Source organism: Ammospiza nelsoni, chromosome 6 (assembly GCF_027579445.1).
Source record: "Ammospiza nelsoni isolate bAmmNel1 chromosome 6, bAmmNel1.pri, whole genome shotgun sequence".
NCBI lineage: Eukaryota > Metazoa > Chordata > Aves > Passeriformes > Passerellidae > Ammospiza > Ammospiza nelsoni.
Genome location: NC_080638.1, coordinates 3048681 through 3069679, shown reverse-complemented (window position 1 = coordinate 3069679; position 20999 = coordinate 3048681). Strand labels below are relative to the sequence as shown.

General features: G+C 43.8%; 1 protein-coding gene across 1 annotated transcript in view; it reads left to right on the top strand.

Annotated features, from left to right (window-relative positions):
- LOC132074212 (bifunctional heparan sulfate N-deacetylase/N-sulfotransferase 4-like) overlaps nucleotides 1-20999 on the top strand; it is a 48534-nt gene that overhangs the window by 26674 nt on the left and 861 nt on the right. Inside the window, exons 4-12 of the mRNA XM_059473842.1 lie at nucleotides 1594-1779; nucleotides 2688-2816; nucleotides 13144-13317; nucleotides 14208-14304; nucleotides 14406-14529; nucleotides 15391-15565; nucleotides 16481-16651; nucleotides 17980-18089; nucleotides 20832-20934. Coding sequence (XP_059329825.1) covers nucleotides 1594-1779; nucleotides 2688-2816; nucleotides 13144-13317; nucleotides 14208-14304; nucleotides 14406-14529; nucleotides 15391-15565; nucleotides 16481-16651; nucleotides 17980-18089; nucleotides 20832-20934 — 1269 coding nt within the window. The remainder of the gene's footprint in view (nucleotides 1-1593; nucleotides 1780-2687; nucleotides 2817-13143; nucleotides 13318-14207; nucleotides 14305-14405; nucleotides 14530-15390; nucleotides 15566-16480; nucleotides 16652-17979; nucleotides 18090-20831; nucleotides 20935-20999) is intronic.

Sequence of the window (20999 nt, the reverse complement as noted above, 5' to 3'; positions counted from 1 at the left end):
TGTTTCTTCTTAACTCCATATTGGCTATCGGATGTATTTGTGTGATGAGCTATGCAGTGAGCAGGTTTTATTCAGAGACTAACTTGTGTTTTATGTTGAGAACTCCTGAAAAACTGCCTGATTTGATTTGTGAATGGCAGATCACCATTTCAGCATTCTGTTGCCATGGCAATTCCAGCATCAAACAGCCAGGAGATAAACAGGATCTTACACATATTCATCCAGATCCCTACTTTGGGATAAGTCATCCGGAGCAGTGTTCATTGTCAACCCCAGGACACATTTGCCTTACATCTCGGTTTCTGTGTACTCCCTACCCCACATTTTGTGAAGGTTTGTCCATGAAAGCTGAGACAGGATATTCAGGTTAACAGTTTCACAGTCTGAGCATCACAGACCTCCCAGGCATGGCAATAAATGGCCAGATTCAAAGAAATCTTTTGATACAGCTTTTTCCTTTTTACATGTCCATGGCAAAAAAAAAAAAAAAAAATTTAAATAGAGAACAGGGTGATTTACCATCTGTCATTATAGAGCTATCCCTCATTCCACCCTTAAACTGACTCATGCCTCTCAAGTAGGTAACAGCGTTAACAAACTGAAATTACTTTATGTCCTCAGTAAATGACAAAATAGAGAGTTTGGGTTTCTCTTTTACAGGATTGGTCTGTAACCGGAGGTCTTTACTATAAGGAGTGGATCATTTAAAGTGGTTGCATTATGTAATGTAGGAATTAGCGTTCCCTACAGATTTAACCTCATTTTTGCCAATGAATCAAAACCCTTTCTTTGTTAAGTACTTGAGGATGCTCAGCAGAACCTGCTGTTCCTGGAATTAAAGTAATCAATGGATAATGTGGGCAAAAGGAAGGACAAAAAACCCCCCATAAAATAATCATCTCATATTTTAGCCATTTCTCTCTGCAGATCAGTTTTAAAGGAGTAGAAAAGGGCTGACGTGTCTGGTAGTACTGGGAGCAAGATGAATTTGTGTCTTTGGAGGAAATTTGCAAGATAACCTATAGATTATATGATGAACACTCATATATTTCCATAGAGGAATTGAGCTAAATATAAATATTGATAAAATGTAAAAGTAGTCCAAGCTATTTTTTGCTATACTCTAACACCATGGAAAAAATCAGGAGATTCAGAAGATATGAGGAATATTTACTTATAAAACTAGGAAGGAATCTTTCTCCTATGCCAGAACTAGGAAACAAAACCCCATATATGTCACTGCAACATTTTTTTCCGTCTGTTTACTAGCTGAGTAAATAAGCAGCAGTGGTTCACTAGATTACCTTTAAAAAGAACAAGGCAAAATATGTGCAATATGTAATGGATCAGGAGGCAAATCTATTCCATGCAACAGCAATGGAACATAATCCAGAAGGATTACTCCTTCCTCACTGCAGTCACCCAACTGTAATTCCAGTTACTTCCAGCTCGTGCTAGAGTAGGTACAAGTCTGTCTAGGGACAGCAGCTTCTCCAGTGCCACAGCGTGCAGGAACACAGCTTTGAATGATGACGTGGGAGGGTGTTCTGTGTGTCCCTAACGTGTCCATCCCTGTGGTGCCCTACCCTGCAGGAGCACGGCATCCCCACGGGCATGGGCTACGCGGTGGCCCCGCACCACTCGGGGGTGTACCCGGTGCACGTGCAGCTCTACGAGGCCTGGAAGAAGGTGTGGCACATCCGTGTCTCCAGCACAGAGGAGTACCCACACCTGAAACCTGCACGGTACAGACGGGGCTTCATCCACAATGGCATCATGGTACACTGCATTTCCATGTTCATAGCAATACTACTGCAGGGACTCCAGAGGGGGCTGCTCTTACTGGAGGCCTCGCCTCTGCCAGCATCCTTAACATTCCTTAAAATTCCCCAGGATCCAGCAGCTGTAAGGATGCCCAAAGAGTGCATTTGTTAGGCAGTTTAAAAGAGGGGGACAAAAGTCACACAGACTCAGGCAACTGTAGAAGTATTCCTCAGAAACTAAATGTGCTCGTGGCCCCATCGCTACCAGCCGAGTTGTGGCTGCACTCTGTGAAATCATTAAATGGCCTAAGACCTCTGTTCCCAGCTCTGCTTCATCTTTATGCATGAAAGGATTAGAAACCCATCACCTGGGAAGATGAACAGGTGTAAGTAATCTCCTCCAGCACTTCTGCAAAGCTGAAGTTTCAGCTCTGCTCCTGAAATTCCCAGAGGCAGGACTGGGACACCTGCCTGACTCTTACACCCCTCGCCCAGGGGAGAGAAGTCTCCTCCCATGCACTTAAAAGTGCACAGAGGACAGGAAAACTTAGCAAGCCCTTTGGCCTGTCCTACCAAGCTGGGTGTTCTAAAGTGAACTGACAAATATTCCAAGGGATGGTTTCAAGTCCCAAAAGCTGCTCTGAATATTGCCTGTGCATACCAAGTGCAATTTGTGATCCCCTAAACAAGGCAGAGGGAGTGGCTCAAAAGCAAATTCCTGCAGAGTCCAATTACTGCTGGAACAGACTCAAGATCAGCAGTATTTTTACACATGTACCCAAATGCTCTACAAATGCAGGTTTTGGTTGTTGTTTTAATTGAGTAAAACTATATAAAATATTGAATTAAGGGAAATCAAAGTCCTTCCCCAGGTTGATTATGGCACTACAATACCTGAATAAGCTGCTGTTCTTCTGTTCCCAGGTGCTCCCTCGACAGACCTGTGGCCTTTTCACTCACACTATTTTTTACAAGGAATATCCTGGTGGTCCTCAGGAGCTGGACAAAAGTATCCGAGGAGGGGAACTGTTCCTCACCATTCTCCTGAACCCCGTAGGTACCTTCTTGTGCTGTTTTTGGATGTGCTGGCTGGCAGGAAGGAGGGGGAAAGGGAAGGAGATCAGGTTGGGAAATCAAAGCCAGGACCACTTGCTCAGATATAACAAGCAGTTTAAGAACAAAGGAGAAAAGTGTCTTCTGCCAATTTCCAGCTACAACTGTACCTGCAACAATTTCCTGGGAAATGCATTAATTCCAGCTCCTTATTGTTTCCCAGCCTGAAGCCAGGTCCCCCTGAGAGACATGTGTGAAGCTGAAACTAACCTGTGAGGGTAGAAAAAACTGATCTTGTTCATTTTTTTTCTTTTTTTCTTAGCTCCTCAGGCGCTCCTCATATAGCTCGATGGAAACCCCAGGACTCAGGCCTGATACCATTCCTCCATCACCAGCTCCTAAAAACAGGTTTTGAGCTGCTAAAAAAATGCCTGGTACCATTTAAGACAGGGGCCTAGAGGTGCAAGGAGCAAGCGAAAGAGCCAACCCCCCCATGTATTGATTCTTTTTTCTTGACATTGTCCTCCCTCCTTCCCATTGCACCCAAACAAGCTGCACCAGGCACAAGATGAATGTCCCTGTCTTTCCAGGTGGCCTCATTTTCAGTGAGTTTAAACTCCAGTACTCATTGACTCCTCTGCAGAGCTAAAGCAACTTCAGGTAGAGCTGACTCAAATCCAGGTCACTTTTATTTAGACACCTACAAATAGATTTTTGGTGCTATACAGTTAGATGCTGGTGAGTGAACATTTGGCTGGGTAAGTAAGTTGGTGTCCGAGTGGGATTCAGTGGTCTTAGAGAAATGGAACTTTTCTATCAGGAATTTTTCTATACCATACACATGACACCTCACTTGAGAATAAAACAGATCCTTCTTCTTTATCCTGCCTCCCCGCTACCTGCAGTTCTCTCAGGCTGGCTTTTCTTCCCATGCTTTCCTGAACTGTAGCTTGGAATTCACACTGAGCTTTATCATCCTTGGATGAATACCTGTGCATTTCTCACGGAGGTGAAGATTTCCTCAGATTTGGGCAGTGCAGCAGCCTGCAGCAGAGCATGTACAACTCCTAACCCCACAAACAATGCTTAGAACAGCCCAAATTCCTCAGCCAATCTGTGTCCCAATAACTTGAGAGCGCCCTAGATATTGATGGTGGTATTTGAAAAAACTGCCATGAACAACTTTTGATTAAACAGTTTTTCAAAAGATATATACAAACTCCATCCCTTCCTCAGATCATGGTTAGCAATTTCAGCAAATATATTACAAATACCTATTAAGCTCAAATACCAAAAATGTTTGTGCTTCCATGAAGCAATATCACACAGATGATTAAATTAGAAAGTGCCCAAGGGACACTGCATTGAAATAAAGTTTGCAGAGAGATTGTCAAGGGGATCTTCTGATGGAATATTTTAAAATGGCTTCTGCTAAATACTCTGTGGCTCAGAGAGATATTTTCACTGTCTAATTTATGAATCCTAAAGATGAGTCATGTCTGGCAGAGATGATTTAGTAGTAGGCAGAGGAGGGATAAATTCCACCAAGACAGACAGAAATCAAACCAGCTTCCTTGGAGTTTTAATGAGGGTTACAAGAATCCCAGGCAGACCTTTCCAGGATCCAGCTAAGGCAGCAGGCTGCTCAAGTCTGCAGTCTGGGGTACTTACTCTTTGCATAAACACTTCAAAGCAAAGCTCATTGAAGTTAGTGGGGAAGGCTCAGCAAACAGACTGGCCTTGAAATAAACCCAAATAGCCAAACTCTTTCAAAGGTATCAATCCAGCTCCCCTCTGAAGGGTTTCCTTCATGTGGAGGCTAAGAGCAATAACAAGGAGCTTCAGATGTATGTACAAATAAGAAATGCAAATACAGTTTGGGGCAGAAAATTAAATATTATCTTCTTGGACTTTTGCTTTACTATTTGATACAAGTAAGAAAAATTTCAGTTTAAAGTTTCTTATCTCCCTTGCCAGACCAAAGCTGACTTTTCAACCAGAGTTAAGTTATAATCATCTTTGATGTTTTTTACTATGTGGTTTGACAAACATCAAAACCCAGTCAGTCACTAAATCTTAATTAGGACAGACCTCCCAAAAGCTGTAGCATCAGCACTTGCACAGTAGCAGTGAAAAGAGAGCAGCAAAACCACCACACTCACTAGAAATAAGGGAAGAGGGAAAAATTACATCTAAAGCTACAACCAACCAAAATGTAAAAAAGCTTTATAAAACTGGTTTTGTGCCCAATCTTATTTTGATAGCAAAATAAAACTTGTCCCAACACTATGATTCTTGTAACAGCATAAGTATTTCTATTAAGTATAGGTAGATCTTAAGCCAAGAAAACACATTAATACTCCAAAAAGTACATTGCTGCTCATGATGTATCTTCAAAGACAGGAGTGCAATATCAAAGAGCATCTTAAAAGAAAATCACCATGTCCTTAATGGGAAAGTAACACTACCCAGCTATGTAAATATGCTAGAAAATTCTCTGGTTCTGATCAGCATTATGAAAATAATATTTAGGTTTTCTGCAGGTGTGCAGCATCCCACAGCTCCAGCAGCAGAGGCAAAGTCAGCTTGAAACTTGCAAAAATTTATTTTCTGTTTAAAACCACGTTGAACAGCATCATGTGATTTTTTTCTCTTCCTAAACTTCTCAATTCTTTACAACTTTTTGCAGTGCTTTGAGATATCTTTCTAACATTTGCTTCATTGGGTTATATAAGATGAAAAAAGAAAGCTTATGGCATTTCAAAGGAGTTCAACATTTCAGTTATTTTCAGCCTTTTAAAAATTCTACCGCTGGTTATTTGCTTAGCTAATTGTGCTTTAGAATAACTTTTTCTTCTCACAGAATATGTTCTTACAATCTCCCTCCCTCACTGTTTATTTCACCAGTGCTGTGCCACATTGGTTTTCTTTTAAACCTCTTCCCATCAATTCTCCAGGCACTTCTGGTTTTGCCACACTCCATAGAGAAACGAGCAGTAGAACCAGCCTGCTTTAAGGTGCCTGCTTTTTTTTTTTGGAAAGGGAATTTGGTGTGGAAGCTGTGCTATTTTCCCAGGCTCTCATCATCTGCTATCATGACCAAACACAGAACAGGAGGTGGAGAGAGCAAATGGGATGAACAGAGCAAATCCCTCTCTGCTTCCAAATGTAACCTGTGAAAACTCAGAATTAAAGGCAACCCATTTGTAACAAAGTCCCCAAAACGTTAGAGCTTTCAACAGCAGGGAAAAAAAAAAAAAAAAAAAAAAAAAATCAGGTTTCTCATAGGCAAAGTTAGGGAGCTCCATTGGTGCTGAAGTTTTCAGGGAGATTTTCCACATCCAAATGTCAGACTCAAAACCGAGTGGGTTCTCTGACCCTGCCCTTCATTCAGTCTCCCGGGAAGAGCCTGACATGTTTAATGCTTTTACAAGCTGTTCTATTTATCACCTCTTGAGTATCCACAAGGTCTCCCACTATCTGTTTGATTGCTCTTTCCTTTCCTCCCCTGCTCCATAGGCCATAAACAACAGCCATAAACATTTAACAGCCAAGATAAGCTAATAAATACAGCCCTAAATATTATTGCCTCCACGAACAACAGAGAGAGAGTCATTTCTCCTAAAAAACACCTCCTTAAACCTGAGAGCTTTTTATTAAGCCAGCAAGTGACAGCACAAAAGGCACCTCAGTCGAGCACTACAGCAAAAATGAGTGTATGGGGCTTTGAGGAGAAGCAGCAACACCCACGGGCTTGGTTGAGCAGTCAGTGAATTGGATTTATTTGCCAATGGGATACACGTTTTCCCATTACCCATTCATCTTGAAAAGCTTTTGGATAACCCAGGATCCTGGCACACCTTTCCTGCAGCGCCCTTTTTTCTCTCCCTGTTACACAGGAATTCATCAGGACTGACTCTTCCTTTCCCCTTCCTCTCACAGGGTGTTTTTACTCCATCTCCCACTGACTCCTTTCCATAGTTCCACCATCAAAATGGGCACAAGTAATTTTTCTCCCTATTTTTATATGCATAACCCTCCCTATTCTAGGTTTACACCTGCCTCACCACATAGGATGTAGAGTCAGGCACACCCTGCACAGCATTTGGCCCATAAAGCCACCAAAGTATCACATATTTGCAACTGACAGATCAGGTTAAAAATGGAAAAGCAGCAGAAAAAGGGTTCTCTTCAGGCTTCTCTTCCCACTTCAATCAAACACCCCTAAGAAGCTTTAAGCAGAGGTGAAACATGGCAGATGAATTTCAGGAAGAGTAGCTTTTATTCACAGGAATTTGGTTGTCAAGAGCGAAATCAGACCTGTGATTGAAAGGTAACTTTGAACTCCCCTCAGCAGAAGCTACAGGCAGCCCATAATAATGTACATTATTATTCCAACTCCCTGGGAAGTGGCATGGGACACTTTTAATTCTGAGGGCCACTTAAAGGCATTTCCATTTTTAAACTCTCCCCATGACTAAAGGGCTTTTGCTCATTCCCAGCCTGTTGGATCTGCATTCTCCACATCCTGCATGTGCCACACTTGGAAGACTTTATTCTTGTTCCCTGCTCCCTCTCATCACAGAGACAGGAGAATCACACATTATTGCTTTGGCATATTAAAAACAAATACAGAGAGGGGTTAATTTATACCTTCCACAAGAGATTTGGGAATGTTATTATGGAACATCTTGAGTGCTGGTAATGTTTTTCTTTTTATTTGCTTTGTTTCTCTGAGCATAGTTATAGAAAGAATAAAAAATAACCTTGGGCATTGTAGGAAATGTGCTGCAATCCAAAAGTAATTCACAGTGCGGTTCTGCTGAGGGCTCTGTGAGCTGAACATCTCAGCACATTTTGGGGACAGAAAAACATCTGGCAGGCCACCTCCCAATAAAAAATGTCAATATTTGTGGAGCTGCAGTTATCAGGGTGCAGCCCACAGGGACACACGTGTTCCTCTCCAACCTGACAAGAGGGAAAGGTTCATTCCACCAAATTAAAAGGGAGTTTTGTTAACAAGTTACATCAGAATTTATCTTAATGTTCATAAACACACAAATCAACCCTTCCTCATGGTCCTGAATATTTTTCCCCCGCCGTGGTAAATCATTATTTTTCCCCTTTCATCCCACATGGCTGCACAGAGCTACTACAGGGAAATATTTTCCCATGGAAACTCAAGCCTTCAGCAGCACATTTAGAAACTAATTAGCTTGAAACCCGGAGGATCAGGAAAACATTTCAAGGATAGCACATCTCTTTTCCTTCTTTCATGACATTTTCCTGCTTTATGAAAGCTGCTGCTCCACTCCACACATTTTGATATTTCACCAGAATTCCTTCCCAGCAAGTTGGGTGATGGCAGAAATAGCAGCCAACGACTGCATGTCAACAAGGGGGTACTGGGGAAAGAGGGAAAGAATCTGATACCTACATGCACACAACATGCAATTATTTATTCAAGTGAGAGAAGCAAGTCTTCCAGGTGAAAACAAGCTGACTCAGAACTCTCTGATTATTGAAAATGAATCCTTAATAGAAGTAAATGGCCAAGAACTAAATTTCCTCACTGTGCTTGCCATTCAAATTAATTGGAAAGTGGCTGATTTGAGAATATTATATCCTCTAGTAAACTGAAATTGCTGCCTTTTTTTTTCTCTGAAACCAAGAGTGGAGAATTAAATTAACTCCGAGGTTTGTTTGCTCAGAGTAGGCCACCAAACTGGATTAATTAATCGTCATTTATGAACACTCTATCACCCAGAGCAGTCAGAAAACTGCTAAGATAGCAACATGACAGTAGAACTGCTATAAAAACAAATGATAAATTTCCTGCATCTCCAGCCTATAGTAACTTGCCAGGCATTTCTTTGCAGTTCAAAAGAAAATATCCTGTTGAAAACGCTTTCTTAGTTTTTATAGGAGTGCTCAGAATAAACAGAATGATTTACACTTGTTCTGTAATTTGGGGCCCATAGGGAATGCCAGGGAATGTTTGCTTCCTCCGCCTGGAGATTACAGAGTGTCATGTCAGGGATAAGAGACATCATTCCTCCCATCATTCCAAGCCCAGTTAGAAGCAGATTTTCATTTACCACATGTCTAAAGAGAAATGGCAGACGAACTGTCATTTATAGGCACTTATCCAAAGTCATCATCCTTTGGGCTTCTTTTTGCCTGCATGTCCCTTGTCCTCCACAGCTCTGCCTCATGTTCAGCTTGACCTAAACCAACAGTATCCAAAACCCCTGCAATCTGCTTCATTTCCTTAATTTGAACTTGGGTTTGTCCTTAAGTCTGAACTGAGTAGATTTATTTCCTTTTTTAAGAGACAGTTTATAGTCTGGGGAAGTCTTTTCAATGAGAAAACACAGATGGCAAGAAAACAAATTCCTGTATCATGAATTTCACTAGAAAATGGAAACAACAAGAGAACTGAATTGCTGTAGACTTCTGCAAAGGCTTCCTGGGGCCCACAGATGTGACTGGCAGCAGTTTTGGCCACAATTAGCTGTGCTGCTGATCGCTTGCACAAGTGTGACAAATGAACAGCCATAAAACTTCCATTCATCTTCCACCCTCACCCAGCTACACACCAATTGCACAAATTCATCAGAAGCAGTAGTTACTTTTTTCACAGCCTCTCAAAGCATGTGCTGAGAGGGGAAAAAAACTAAAACCCCTCTTTTTTCTACTTTCAGGCTTTGAAAAAAACCAATATATAACTAATATATATAACTAATAGATTAGAACCTCCCAACCAGTTTTCTTCATCTGGGACCCCACACATCATGAGGTGTCACAAATGTATATGATCGGGGGAGCGGTGGCTGTGTTGGAATGTACTCATGATTTAGCCTTTACTTTAGAAGCAAAACTTGGAGAGATAACAGGAAAAAAAATAAAATATCAAACCTAGCAACTGTATTCTCAGAAGGAAAGGAACAAGGCACAAGATTGTTCTGTCAAAACTGAGGAATTCATTTAATCCTGCCAACTAAACAATGGAAAAGCAGAAAGCGTTCCTGGGTAAATGAGAACCAATTTTGCTTTTCCAATAGGGAATTTTAAAAGAGCATAGAGGCTCTGCAGCATTTGTACAGCTGTCCCAAGGCCACTTCCCACCACTGCTGGACAGCAGCTTCCAACTCCCATCCTGGGAGCACTCAAGGTGGAGAGCAGACACAGTAATGAATATGGGCACAGGAAATAAAATGCCATTCCATGCTTTTGTTTCCCCTTCAATCAAAGACAAAAATATTTCTGTCCAAACACTGACTTTGTTGCTTTCTTTAGAGATATTATATTTGGAAAATATTTGATTATCCTGTCAAGAGTATTAAATTATAAACAGATATGCAGAGTGGAAAGAGAGCAAAACTAAAAAAAAAAAAAAAAAGTGCGATTTTCAGGCATATAAATGATTTTGCTTCAGCAGCAGAAGGGTCATGAATATGAATAGTGCTGAATTCTAGAGAAGCCATTTGTCATTATTAAAATTAGTGCTTTGTCAACACAAAACTCTCCCTCCCAGCCTCCCCCTAGCTGCAGAAGAATCCACACATTAATTCCTCCCTTCTGGCAAACCTTATTTAAAAAAAGCTAAAGACACTAAACATCCATTTCCTCCCAGAACAGTGGAATTCCCACATGACACCCAACTCTGGCTCCTGGGCTTTCCAGCAATGGGCCAAGCAGCAGGAGGAAAGGACCTAAAGGGGAACATTGATCCTATTTAATTGTGGAGTGGCTGAGAAGATGAGGTGGAACACATTTATACCTAAGTTTCCTAATGGATTTTTTCATTGCAAGTGCTTGATTGATGGGTAGGGAGAGTTTCAGATAGCAACAGAAAGGAATCAGCCAATCTTTTATTCCCAACACAGAATTGCCATCCTTGAGATTGTGATGCACTCCAGCTGTGCCCTCCAGAGGCAGGTGGCTAATCTTTGTCCAAAACCAAGTGCTTTTAGGTAAAGCTGTGCTAAGTCTGGCAGTTACAGAAGGAAAAAAGCGCTTTATTCTGAATTAATAGGGCAGTGCATCCAGAGCAAGCACGCAAACTCTGAGTAGAGAATACAGTTTCAAGCCACTGGTTTCTATTCAAATAGCTTTTTTTTAAAGCCCTTTGCTTCTCTCTACTAACTACTGTAGGTTTCATTTTCTATAACACAAGCCTGCATATACAAACATTCCATATAGAGAAAACAAGATTCCATATAGAGAAAACACTGTATATCTAAATTCTAGATGTAAGTGATGTGAAATAGCCCTAGAGACAAAAAGCACACAGTGAGAGGGTGCGATGGTCCTGCCATTAGTTTGCAAACAATCTGCAATCATCCATGCTCTAAAGTGAGCAGTTAAAACCCATCACCTTTCATCCCCAGTGATTTGGAGGTAGACAGATATGATGAATAATGCATCATATCTGGGGCTTTTTCACTTCCAAAAAGACCACTGGAGCAAAAGAAGTCAAAAGAGTGTCCAAGATCTTTTGACTCCATGAAGAGCGATTAACTGGATCTTTTAAATTGGTTTGCAGCAAAATGAAACTCCTAGAATAAGCTAATACTCTTCTCCTACAAGTACATTTTAACATTGAAAACAATCTCATCCATTTTCAAGTGTAAACAAAGCACAAGGAGCACACAGATTTACTTGCATACTTCATTTGGTGCAATAACATTAAATGTCATTTAGCACTCATCAAACAAATGCTCCAGAAACAAGGTGATATTCTCCAGCAACATTCCCTACAAATGTTTTCCTTTTCAGCACTTTAAAACAGTTTACAGGAAGAACTTTGCACATTTGTGGGAGTTGAACTAGCAAGGATCTGTTTGCATTGGCTGGGGTTTATTTTGTGAGAAGAGGATGATTTATTACCTTCCTTATGGTTACTGGGGTAGTACTTAAGGACATGCACCAAGTTCAGGGCAATTTTAAGAGTCACTCTGTTTATGTCAAACACTTGGGGTCATAAAACGCACGAGAACTGGAATCCACCAAATCAATCCACAGAAAAAAACAACTTGTACATCTTCCAATCTCTGCCTAGCCCAGGCCCAGAGCAGAATAAAAGGGAAGAATAAATTACCTTTTGTGGCATAAAGTGTGCAGAATGCCATCCCACTGCAGAGGAGCCATGAGGGACACTTTCTCCTAAGCTCCATCTGTCTCCCCCTTGGAAGAGCACAAAAAGCTCCTTGTTAATAATTTAACGAACTGATGGACACATTTCCAAGCACGGGGGGCTGGTGCTTAAAGAAGCACCACCTTGACACAGCAAGAGGGTGAGATTGGGAAGCTGGTGGCTTCTCATGCCCTGATGGACTAGGGACAAGCCTGGGACAGCAGAGCAGGAACCTGCAGGAGGGAAAGCTTTTCTGCAGGTGGATCACTGCTAAAAACCCTCCTGAGACACACACAGAGGTATTTCAGAGCCTATCTCAAGCATATCTGACCCACAGCCCAGGCTCCAAAGGAGTGCTGCATAAACACTGTCCCTCAGGCCTGGGTTGGGCAAGGCATCGCTCAAAACACACCCAGAAACCCTCCAGCACATCAATTCCATTCATTTTGAATTTACAAACTCAAAATGCACTGACCTAAACATGACTCCTGTAGCAGCTTCCAAAAGAAGAAAGCACAGCCACTGTCCTGCACGTGACTTTATAAACTTCTCCCGTTCCTAATCATCTCAGACGAGGCTCACCTGGACACAATTATCTCTGTGCAGAGCAAACCATTTACTGGGAACCAGGTGTCCCCACTGTTGCCAGGTCCCCACTGCTGACAGCTCATTTCTTCAGAATGAGGTTGCTTCAGTCCCCCAAATCTGCCTGCAGCTGTGATCCCATTTCACTGTCAGTCCATCCCAGCTCAGGCCACTGCACTGACTAAAACAGCCAAGGGACAACATTCAGTTTGGTGCCATCTTCATAAAAGTAAAAAATTACAATCTACAGGTAAAACAGCCACAAAACTGTGTTTAATCACCTCGTGGAAAGAAAATGCTGGGAAATACATTTGTCACTTTATTCTTATAAACTCTCTTTATTCCTCTGAAATAAATCACGAGATCTACAAGGCAGTGGCCACATAAAGGCTGATAACAGGAAGTTATATCAGCTTTAAGGAGAAAATGAAGACAGAGATACTTAGCTGAGATACCATCCTTCACAAAGCCTGGGAGTGTTTGTGTCAGAATTTATTCCCTTACTTACATCCAGGCTATTCTAGGCACACCAGCCAGCACCAGGGGGGGACAGCAAATTGGATTTGTGGTGTGCCACGCCTGAAAGGCTCCTCTTGCCCCCAGATCAGCATTTTCATGACCCACCTGTCCAACGACCGCCTGGGCCTCTACACCTTTGCCAACCTCGCCAGCTTTGTCAGGAGCTCCACGAACCTGAGGCTGCAGACGCTGCCCCCCGTGCAGCTGGCCCAGAAGTACCTCCAGCTCTTCCCCGAGCAGACTGACCCCCTGTGGCAGGTAAAGGCACCTCCTTTCCCTCCTCCTGCTGCAATCCCCTCGTTGGAACGAGCAACTTTTCTTCTAAAAAGCCTTTTTCGAGCGTGGGAATGTGAGTTCAACACTGTCATCTAATGGTTACCTGTACCTGCCTCTTCTACCTGGAATACTGTGAGCCACACTGAGCTTGTAGGTTACACAGGGTTAAATCCAGGAGGGCACCAAGGAAACCTGTGCAGTTATTTAGGGCTTACACTTGCAAAAAGGTGCAGAAAATTTCCCCTATAATTTTTGGCCCAGCTACAAAGGAAGTATAAATCTACAATATTTTCACTGGGCTGCAGCAATTCTGTTCAGCTGATTATTTTCTCCATCATATTTAGTTAATTTTATTCACCAGCAAAGTGTATCCTCTGTTACCTCTGCAAAAGCAGCATCTGTATGGTAACTGCTTTGAAGAGCAGCCAGTCCCAACCTCTTCTGCAGGGCCTTTTGTTCACAGGTTTTTATTTTGCATTCATAGGTAGGAGAAAGATAAGGAGATGAATAATATCCCACATTTCTATTTTGTCCTTCCCTTTTGCATTCTCACGTAAATTAAAATTGGCACTAAGCCCCATGCATCCAGAACCACTCTGACAGCTCAAAAAGTAATGCCTCAAAGCCATCCAGAGGCTTCCATCTGAACCTCAAATGGAAATTTGATTAAATCAATGTTCCAATTTTTTTTCCCCCTTCTTTTTCTTTTCTGCTAATGACTGAACCTTGTCCTCAGTCATTCAAAACCACTGTACACACACTGTGGGGTGTTGCTGCTCAGTGTAGGGCTCTGGCATTAGTGCAGAACACTCAGACCCTGCAGAGGTTTCAGATTCCCAGTGTGATGGGCGCCACCACCTTTTGTCCTTCAGAACCCGTGTGACGATGAGAGACACAGGGATATTTGGTCCAGAGACAAAACTTGTGACCACCTGCCCAAATTCCTGGTGATAGGACCCCAGAAAACAGGTAAGGAGCACAAGGAGAGCTTTTAAAAGTTTCTATAGAGTCAAAGGTCCTTTTTTAATTTTTTTAATATTTCCTAATGGCACCTCTTTTCATTGTCATAGGTACAACAGCCCTTTATTTATTCCTTCTGATGCACCCTTCCATTATCAGCAATCTCCCCAGCCCAAAAACTTTTGAGGAAGTTCAATTCTTCAATGGCAACAACTACCACAAGGAAATTGACTGGTAAGGAGAATGACAAAATGGAGGTGTTCATTCTTAATGCATGGAAAATCACAGTGGAACAATTCCAGGAGCGCGTGTGACATCCCCTTAATTACTGGATGAATTTGTTATGCTGGGAATTATTATTAGATGGAAAGAGAATCTAATTGGTAATGATGGGGCATTTAATCAAGCCCCTAATTTTGTTTAGATATTACAGTAAGGATTTTCTGAGTTTTCACACAAATGAATGCAAGAGGCAGTTCTGTCCTGAGTAACATCTCTGTCTTGTCATAGCTGTAGCTGCACTGACTTACACTCTGTTCCTTCCAAAGTGGCTTTTCATGAAGTGAGGTTCTGTTTATCTCTTCACAAGGATCCATCCAATCAATTTTAAATGGAAAAGACCATTCAAAGCCAAAATTCAAATCCTGTAATTCTGAAAGCGTCCAAAAGCAAAAATGTGTCAGTCCCAAAATGAAGTACTTCAACAATGTTAACATTACACAGTTTGACATTTAAATGTTGACATTAAATGTTGACATTTTGAAGCTTTTCCCAATTTTTTTCTGCAGCTAAAACTGAACTCACTCCAAACTGGTGAAAGATATTCCTTTGACACTGAAGTTATTAGCAAAAATCCCATCCATCACAGGAAAAACCTAATTACCAGACTTCATGAGGGCTTTAGCTATTACCAGCACCACCTAAGAGCCAAGATGCATTCCCATTACTTCAGTCTGGGCTGAGCTGAAAAATTCAATTTTGCTTCTTGAGAATTATGTCTGAAAATTCACCTTGTCACCCACCATGATATGGGAAGCATGGGGCCATGACCCTGTTGTGCTGCTGCTCATTCTGACAAGTCTCTTCCCTTCCAAGGTACATGGAATTCTTCCCCACTCCTTCCAACACCACCACCGACCTCCTGTTTGAGAAAAGTGCCAACTATTTCCACTCTGAGGAAGCTCCCAGGAGAGCTGCTTCCCTCATCCCCAAGGCCAAGATCATCACCATCCTCATTGACCCGTCGGACCGCGCCTACTCCTGGTACCAAGTATGGAATTCTGTGCCCCAGGAATGCACAGTGGGGCCACTGCCAGGGGATGGTGGTGGCATCAGTGGGAACCTGTGTCCTTGGGCAATAATAGGAGTTGTGGCACAGCCTTGGCACCCCGTGGAAGCAGGAGGGTGCCGGATGCCACCTTGTGCAGCTGGCACCTGTGACACTGGTGTTGGGAATGATGGAAGTTCCCAGCACAGAGCTGCCACCAGCTGGGATCAAACAGTTCAGTCTCAATTACAGCTGACAGGGCACAGAGGGAGAGCAGGGCTCCATGCCCAGGGACATGCACAGGGAAGAGGAGCATGGCCCAGCCAGGGAATCAGAGCTCCTGATGCTGAGGTCTGGCCCCACTCCCCTCCCCCCAGCGTGTGCTCAGCAGCCTGCAACCGTGCTCAGATGCACCCAGCGTCTCCTGAAGTTTCCAAGGAGGTAAAAAGGGCTGTGATTAGAGACACTGGCTTTTTTCTCTGCTTGGAAACAAAAGCAAGCCTGTTGTTTTCCCCAGGAAACTCCAGGATGCTCTTCTTTGCCTTTTACTGAGCCCACACCCTTCCATAACAAAATCTGCACTACTTAAAAATTCTATTTTTAGGGAAATATATAATCATGCTTGGTTAAATGGCGTGGGCAAACACATAAAGGAAACACTAAATGCAGTGTTAAAATAGCCTGGGATTAACAATCCTGGGACAGCATGAAATACATCATTTCTGATCCTGCCAGCAAGTTCTGCAAGGAGCAAAGCACGGCCAGGGGCTGCAGCTTGTACCGGGTCATGTCTCACTGGCAGCTTTCCAGCTGCCGAGGCAAAGCAGTGAAACAGTGATTTTAAAGATTTTTAAGAATTCAGGTTTCATCTGCAGCATCCATACCGTTGCACGTATTTCCTTCCCTGCGTCCCCGCAGCACCAGCGCTCCCACGAGGACCCCGCCGCCCTGAGGTTCGATTTCTACGAGGTGATCGCGGGCGGGCCCCGGGCGCCGCCGGAGCTGCGGGCGCTGCAGCGGCGCTGCCTGGAGCCCGGCTGGTACGCGCTGCACATCCACAGGCGGCTCTCGCACTTCCCGCCCGCCCAGGTAAGGGAGCCCGCCCGGCTCGGCCGCCCTTGGCACGGCCCGAAGCTGTCCCGAGGCTCCTACGCCCCGGGAAAGCCGCGGCGTCACACCTGGTGCCAGGGCTTTTAAGAAATATAAATTTCATCCTGCTCCCTAGTCAGTCCCCATCATAGAAAGCTTCACATGTCTTTGATCCTCAGATGGAATTGGCCTTTCTTAGAGCTGGAGCACAGATTCCTTCTTTTGCCCCTCTTCCTTCAGATATTTTATTGCATTGTCTTTTATAACTTCACCGTGAAAAATTTACCTAAAGGCATAGATCTAAAGAATACCTCCATTGTTGAAGTAAAAATAACCTAATAATAATAAAATAATAAAATAACCTAAAGCAAACATTTTAGTACTGCAAAGCACGTGCATGGGCACTCCTTATCCAAGGACATGGCCACATGGCAGTTCATGTCTGTGCCTCCTGTCAGGCAAAGCTGGAAAAGGCTCTGTCATCAGCAAGGATCCCCAGTCTGCCCTGGGTGGGACAGAATGTACTGAAAGGAGGCAGAGCTGAGCATTGCCTACTTTGTCAGGGACCTGGGGAAAAAAAAACCAAACCAAACAACAAAAAGAATTAGAAGCTCTGTCTTCTTGCAATCCTGATTTTTCTTTTTATCCAGCCTCAGCTGTACTAAAGAGAGGAGAAGCAGGTCAATCCCATTTCCACAAGAAGGGAGGAAATCTCAGTCATTTACTTCTTTCTTTCCTCTGCCCTTTGTACTCTTTGATAAATGGGGAGGAGTCCTGCCCAGAGCTGCTGAGCTGGCAGCAAGGGCAGCATTGCCCTGGGAGTAAACAGGCCACATCTCCTCCTTGCCCACCTCATCCCAGCTTATTCCTCCAGAGGAGAGGGGGATGTCCTGGCAAACTCTGAGCATGCAGAGGGTGCTGAGCATCCCATGCCCTGTTCCCTGGGCTCCTCCTCTGCCCTCACCTGGAGCTGCTGCCTTCTCTCCTCAGGACTTCCAACAGACACATCGTAAACCTCAACAATATTTTACATCCTTTCCTTATCTCTTTTCTCAGAGTTATCTGAGTGTCAGATTTGGCTTGGGAGGTTTAACTCCTGCATTTGAACAAGGTGCACACACAGAGTTACAAGGTGCCCACCTATGCAAATCCAACTCAACAAGGTAAAAAGCAAACCTAAAAAGGGGTTCATCCACATGAATGCTTTTTGCACTGTACAAAGTCATTTAAAGCTAATTTAAATCCAGGTTGTCACAGAAGTGAAATAATGCCATTTTTTGGTTACCCTTAGTCCTGTTTTCAAATCAGTGCCATATTTACCCCTGCAGTTGCTCATTATTTGTGGACAGCAGCTGAGAAGTGACCCTGCTACTGTGATGGATGAAGTGCAGAAGTTTCTGGGAGTCTCTCCTCACTACAATTACTCTGAAGCCCTAACGTGAGTGTATTCCCTTTCTTATCTGCCCTGTGGGGTCCCAGGGCACATGCCCTCCCACCAGGATCCCTGCATTACTAATTACAAACACATAAGGACAACAATAACTTGGAGAAGCCTGGGGTTCTTTCCCATCAGTGTCCAGAAGCTGAAGCCTGCAGTGTCAGGTGTGGAAAGTTTGCCTTCACCATTCCAAAGGAGCCTGATGGCAGAGGCTGGGTGAGAAGCGTTCATTCCCCAATCCCATTTTCCTGTCTGCATTTCCATGTACAGCTGAGACTCCTGCAGGGGAGGGAGTGGGCTGAATTCCCCTCTCCCCTCGTAGTCCAGCAGAAAATTGTAAGAAGCTTTTGCCCTGAGCCTCCCTGTGTGAGGAGCATCATCTCTTACAGCCCCAGCCCTGGGATATTTGTGGCCTGGGAAGCCTGGCACTGCTTTTCCAAGCCCCTGAGCCAGCACATGGAGTGGGAAGCAGCACAGCCTCTGCTTCACCTTCCCTGCAGGCTGGTGCTGAGGGAAACACAACCACAGACTTTGCAGCTGCCCCACACTGCTCCTCTCTGCTTGCAATTTCCATTTAATGTTTCTTCTCCTGGCAGGGTTCAGCTTATTTATATCACAGGTTCAAAGTAAGACTTCAGTGCTTAAGGAAGTTGCTCTGCCAAAACCTTTTTCTAGAGAAAGAATTTTGGATTTCAGAATGCAATTTTTTAAGTCACTAGTTTCTTAAGAGGGTGGAGGGGAGGAGGAGTCTGATCACAGAGCTGAGCTATTGATGCTTGAACAACTCACAACTGCACATCTGCAGTGCCTTCTGCTGGGTTTTTAAAATCCACACCCACAGACATACATCTTCCTTGCTGGAACTAAATTAAAGTCATGGAGTCGCACAGCAGGAAGAAATTTGGCCTCTCATACTGGTTTGGACAGGAAAAATGGATTGTAAACAGATCCATAAAATTATGCACTCCCTCTTTAGAGGCATCAAGAATGCAAATGTGCTGTGGAAGCCCTCACTTCTGCATGGATTTGGGATGGAAGGGGAAAATGCATTAAAGTGTGTACCTGCTTTCTGGCAGGGCTTGTCAAAGGGGAAAAAATTGCCTAGGATTGTTCCTAGTCATTACTGTCTAACCACTGCACAGCACACATTCCTAAAGGTGTCAGGAAGCAGCCTAAGGAGCCAGGCCTGTGAACAGCACTGGGCAACAAGTCCATCACCCTGAGTAATTGTGTTAAAGTCCTGCAGGAGAGGGAAATCAAGCCAGGCAGAAGGGAGCCATGGGAGGGGAGCGGAGGGGCACAGAGGCAGGGCTGGAGGAAAAGACAGGATGAGAGGAGTGTGCTTAGGAAAGTGTTCTCCCTTGGAGGGCTGCTACATTCTGTCAGAGTGAGAGAGAGATCCTCATGGTGGCATTGCTTGGCTCTGCCCTCCCAGGCATTCCCTGCCTCTGGCATCAGGTAGTGCCTTCCCAGAACCCTGCCTCTCCCCCAGGCTTCCTCTGCAGGGAAAGGAAGATAACCAGGCCTCCAAGGCTTGCTGCTGACAGCTCTAAAACGCTCCCCTGTAGCTTCAGCCTTAGGGCTATCACTATTTTTAAATAAATACCTCCACTGTGCCCAATTACATTCACAGAAGCCCTGAGAGTTCTGTGATTTCTGAACACAGAGGGTTGAATTCAGCCTGAACTGTCTCACCCTCTTTTCCCCTTCCCAAATTTGCACATCATAATGTTCAATAAGCTGCTTCTGAGGCAGAAGGATTGTTTGGGGCATAGTTTTGCAGTTTCCCTTTTACCCAGCACATGATGTTGCTGCTCCTCTTGGGAAATCAATGCAAGGCAGCTAAAGCACTTCACCATGCAGGGAGCATATGGGAAAGGCCAAAGCAGAAATGAATCTATCATCAATATACCCATTTAATCAATGATTTATTTGTTTTTAATTGATACAGCTGCAGAGACAATTTAGGAAACAAAGGTCAGGCTGCATTAATAGGCTGGGCAAGAAAAAACCCATGGAGAAGGTTCACCCTTCTCCTGAAATTCACTCACTTCTGCATCTGTATCGTAGGGACAGGGCAGGGGCAGAAAGGTGGTGTGTAACTAATTAACTCTGTGCTCCAGCCAATTATCTTTCATCCCTCTCAAACATCTGCTGAGCAGCAGGAATGAGCAGTGTTTGGATGTTTTATGGCTGCTTCCAGTCCCAGAGCAGTAAATTCCAAACCCGACGCCACATGGTGCCGTTCGTTCCTCAGTGAACCCGTTTCCAAGCCCTCATCCAAACCCCTTCTATCTCTGCATTTCAGACTCCACAATCAAATGGCATGGCTCAGATAAGGCTGCTAAGACAGTATTTATGCTACAATGCCACCCTAGGAAGGAAAATGGTATTGAGATGCAGTGACAGGGAGCAGCCAGCTTCTTCCTCAGGAAGGTTAAATCATCAGCACCCAAGCAGCGCTTCCTCAGGAGACCTGCACATCACCCTGTGGGCTGGACAAGGACAACAAAAGTTACCCAGTGCAGGTAGTGGGAAAAACTTCCTGCCTTTAGACACTTCCAAGGCAGATTTGTGGGAAAAAATGAATCCCCAGAGTTTATACAGGTTGCCCCCTCTGTCCTCAGAATTCCAGTCATCCAGGGAGATGCGTGCAGCATTAATTTTGGGCTAACACTGATGTCTCAGTAGCCAGGAAATGTTTCTGTAGCAAGGTCTTTTAAAATATATGATCCTCCACAGGTTTGACCCTCAGAAAGGCTTCTGGTGCCAGTTATTGGAAGGAGGGAAAACAAAGTGCCTGGGGAAAAGCAAAGGTCGGAAATACCCAACAATGGACCAAGAGGTAAGGGCTGTTCGGAAATTTATGGGAGCAAATAAGGTCAGTTTTAATACTGACCTTAAATAAAC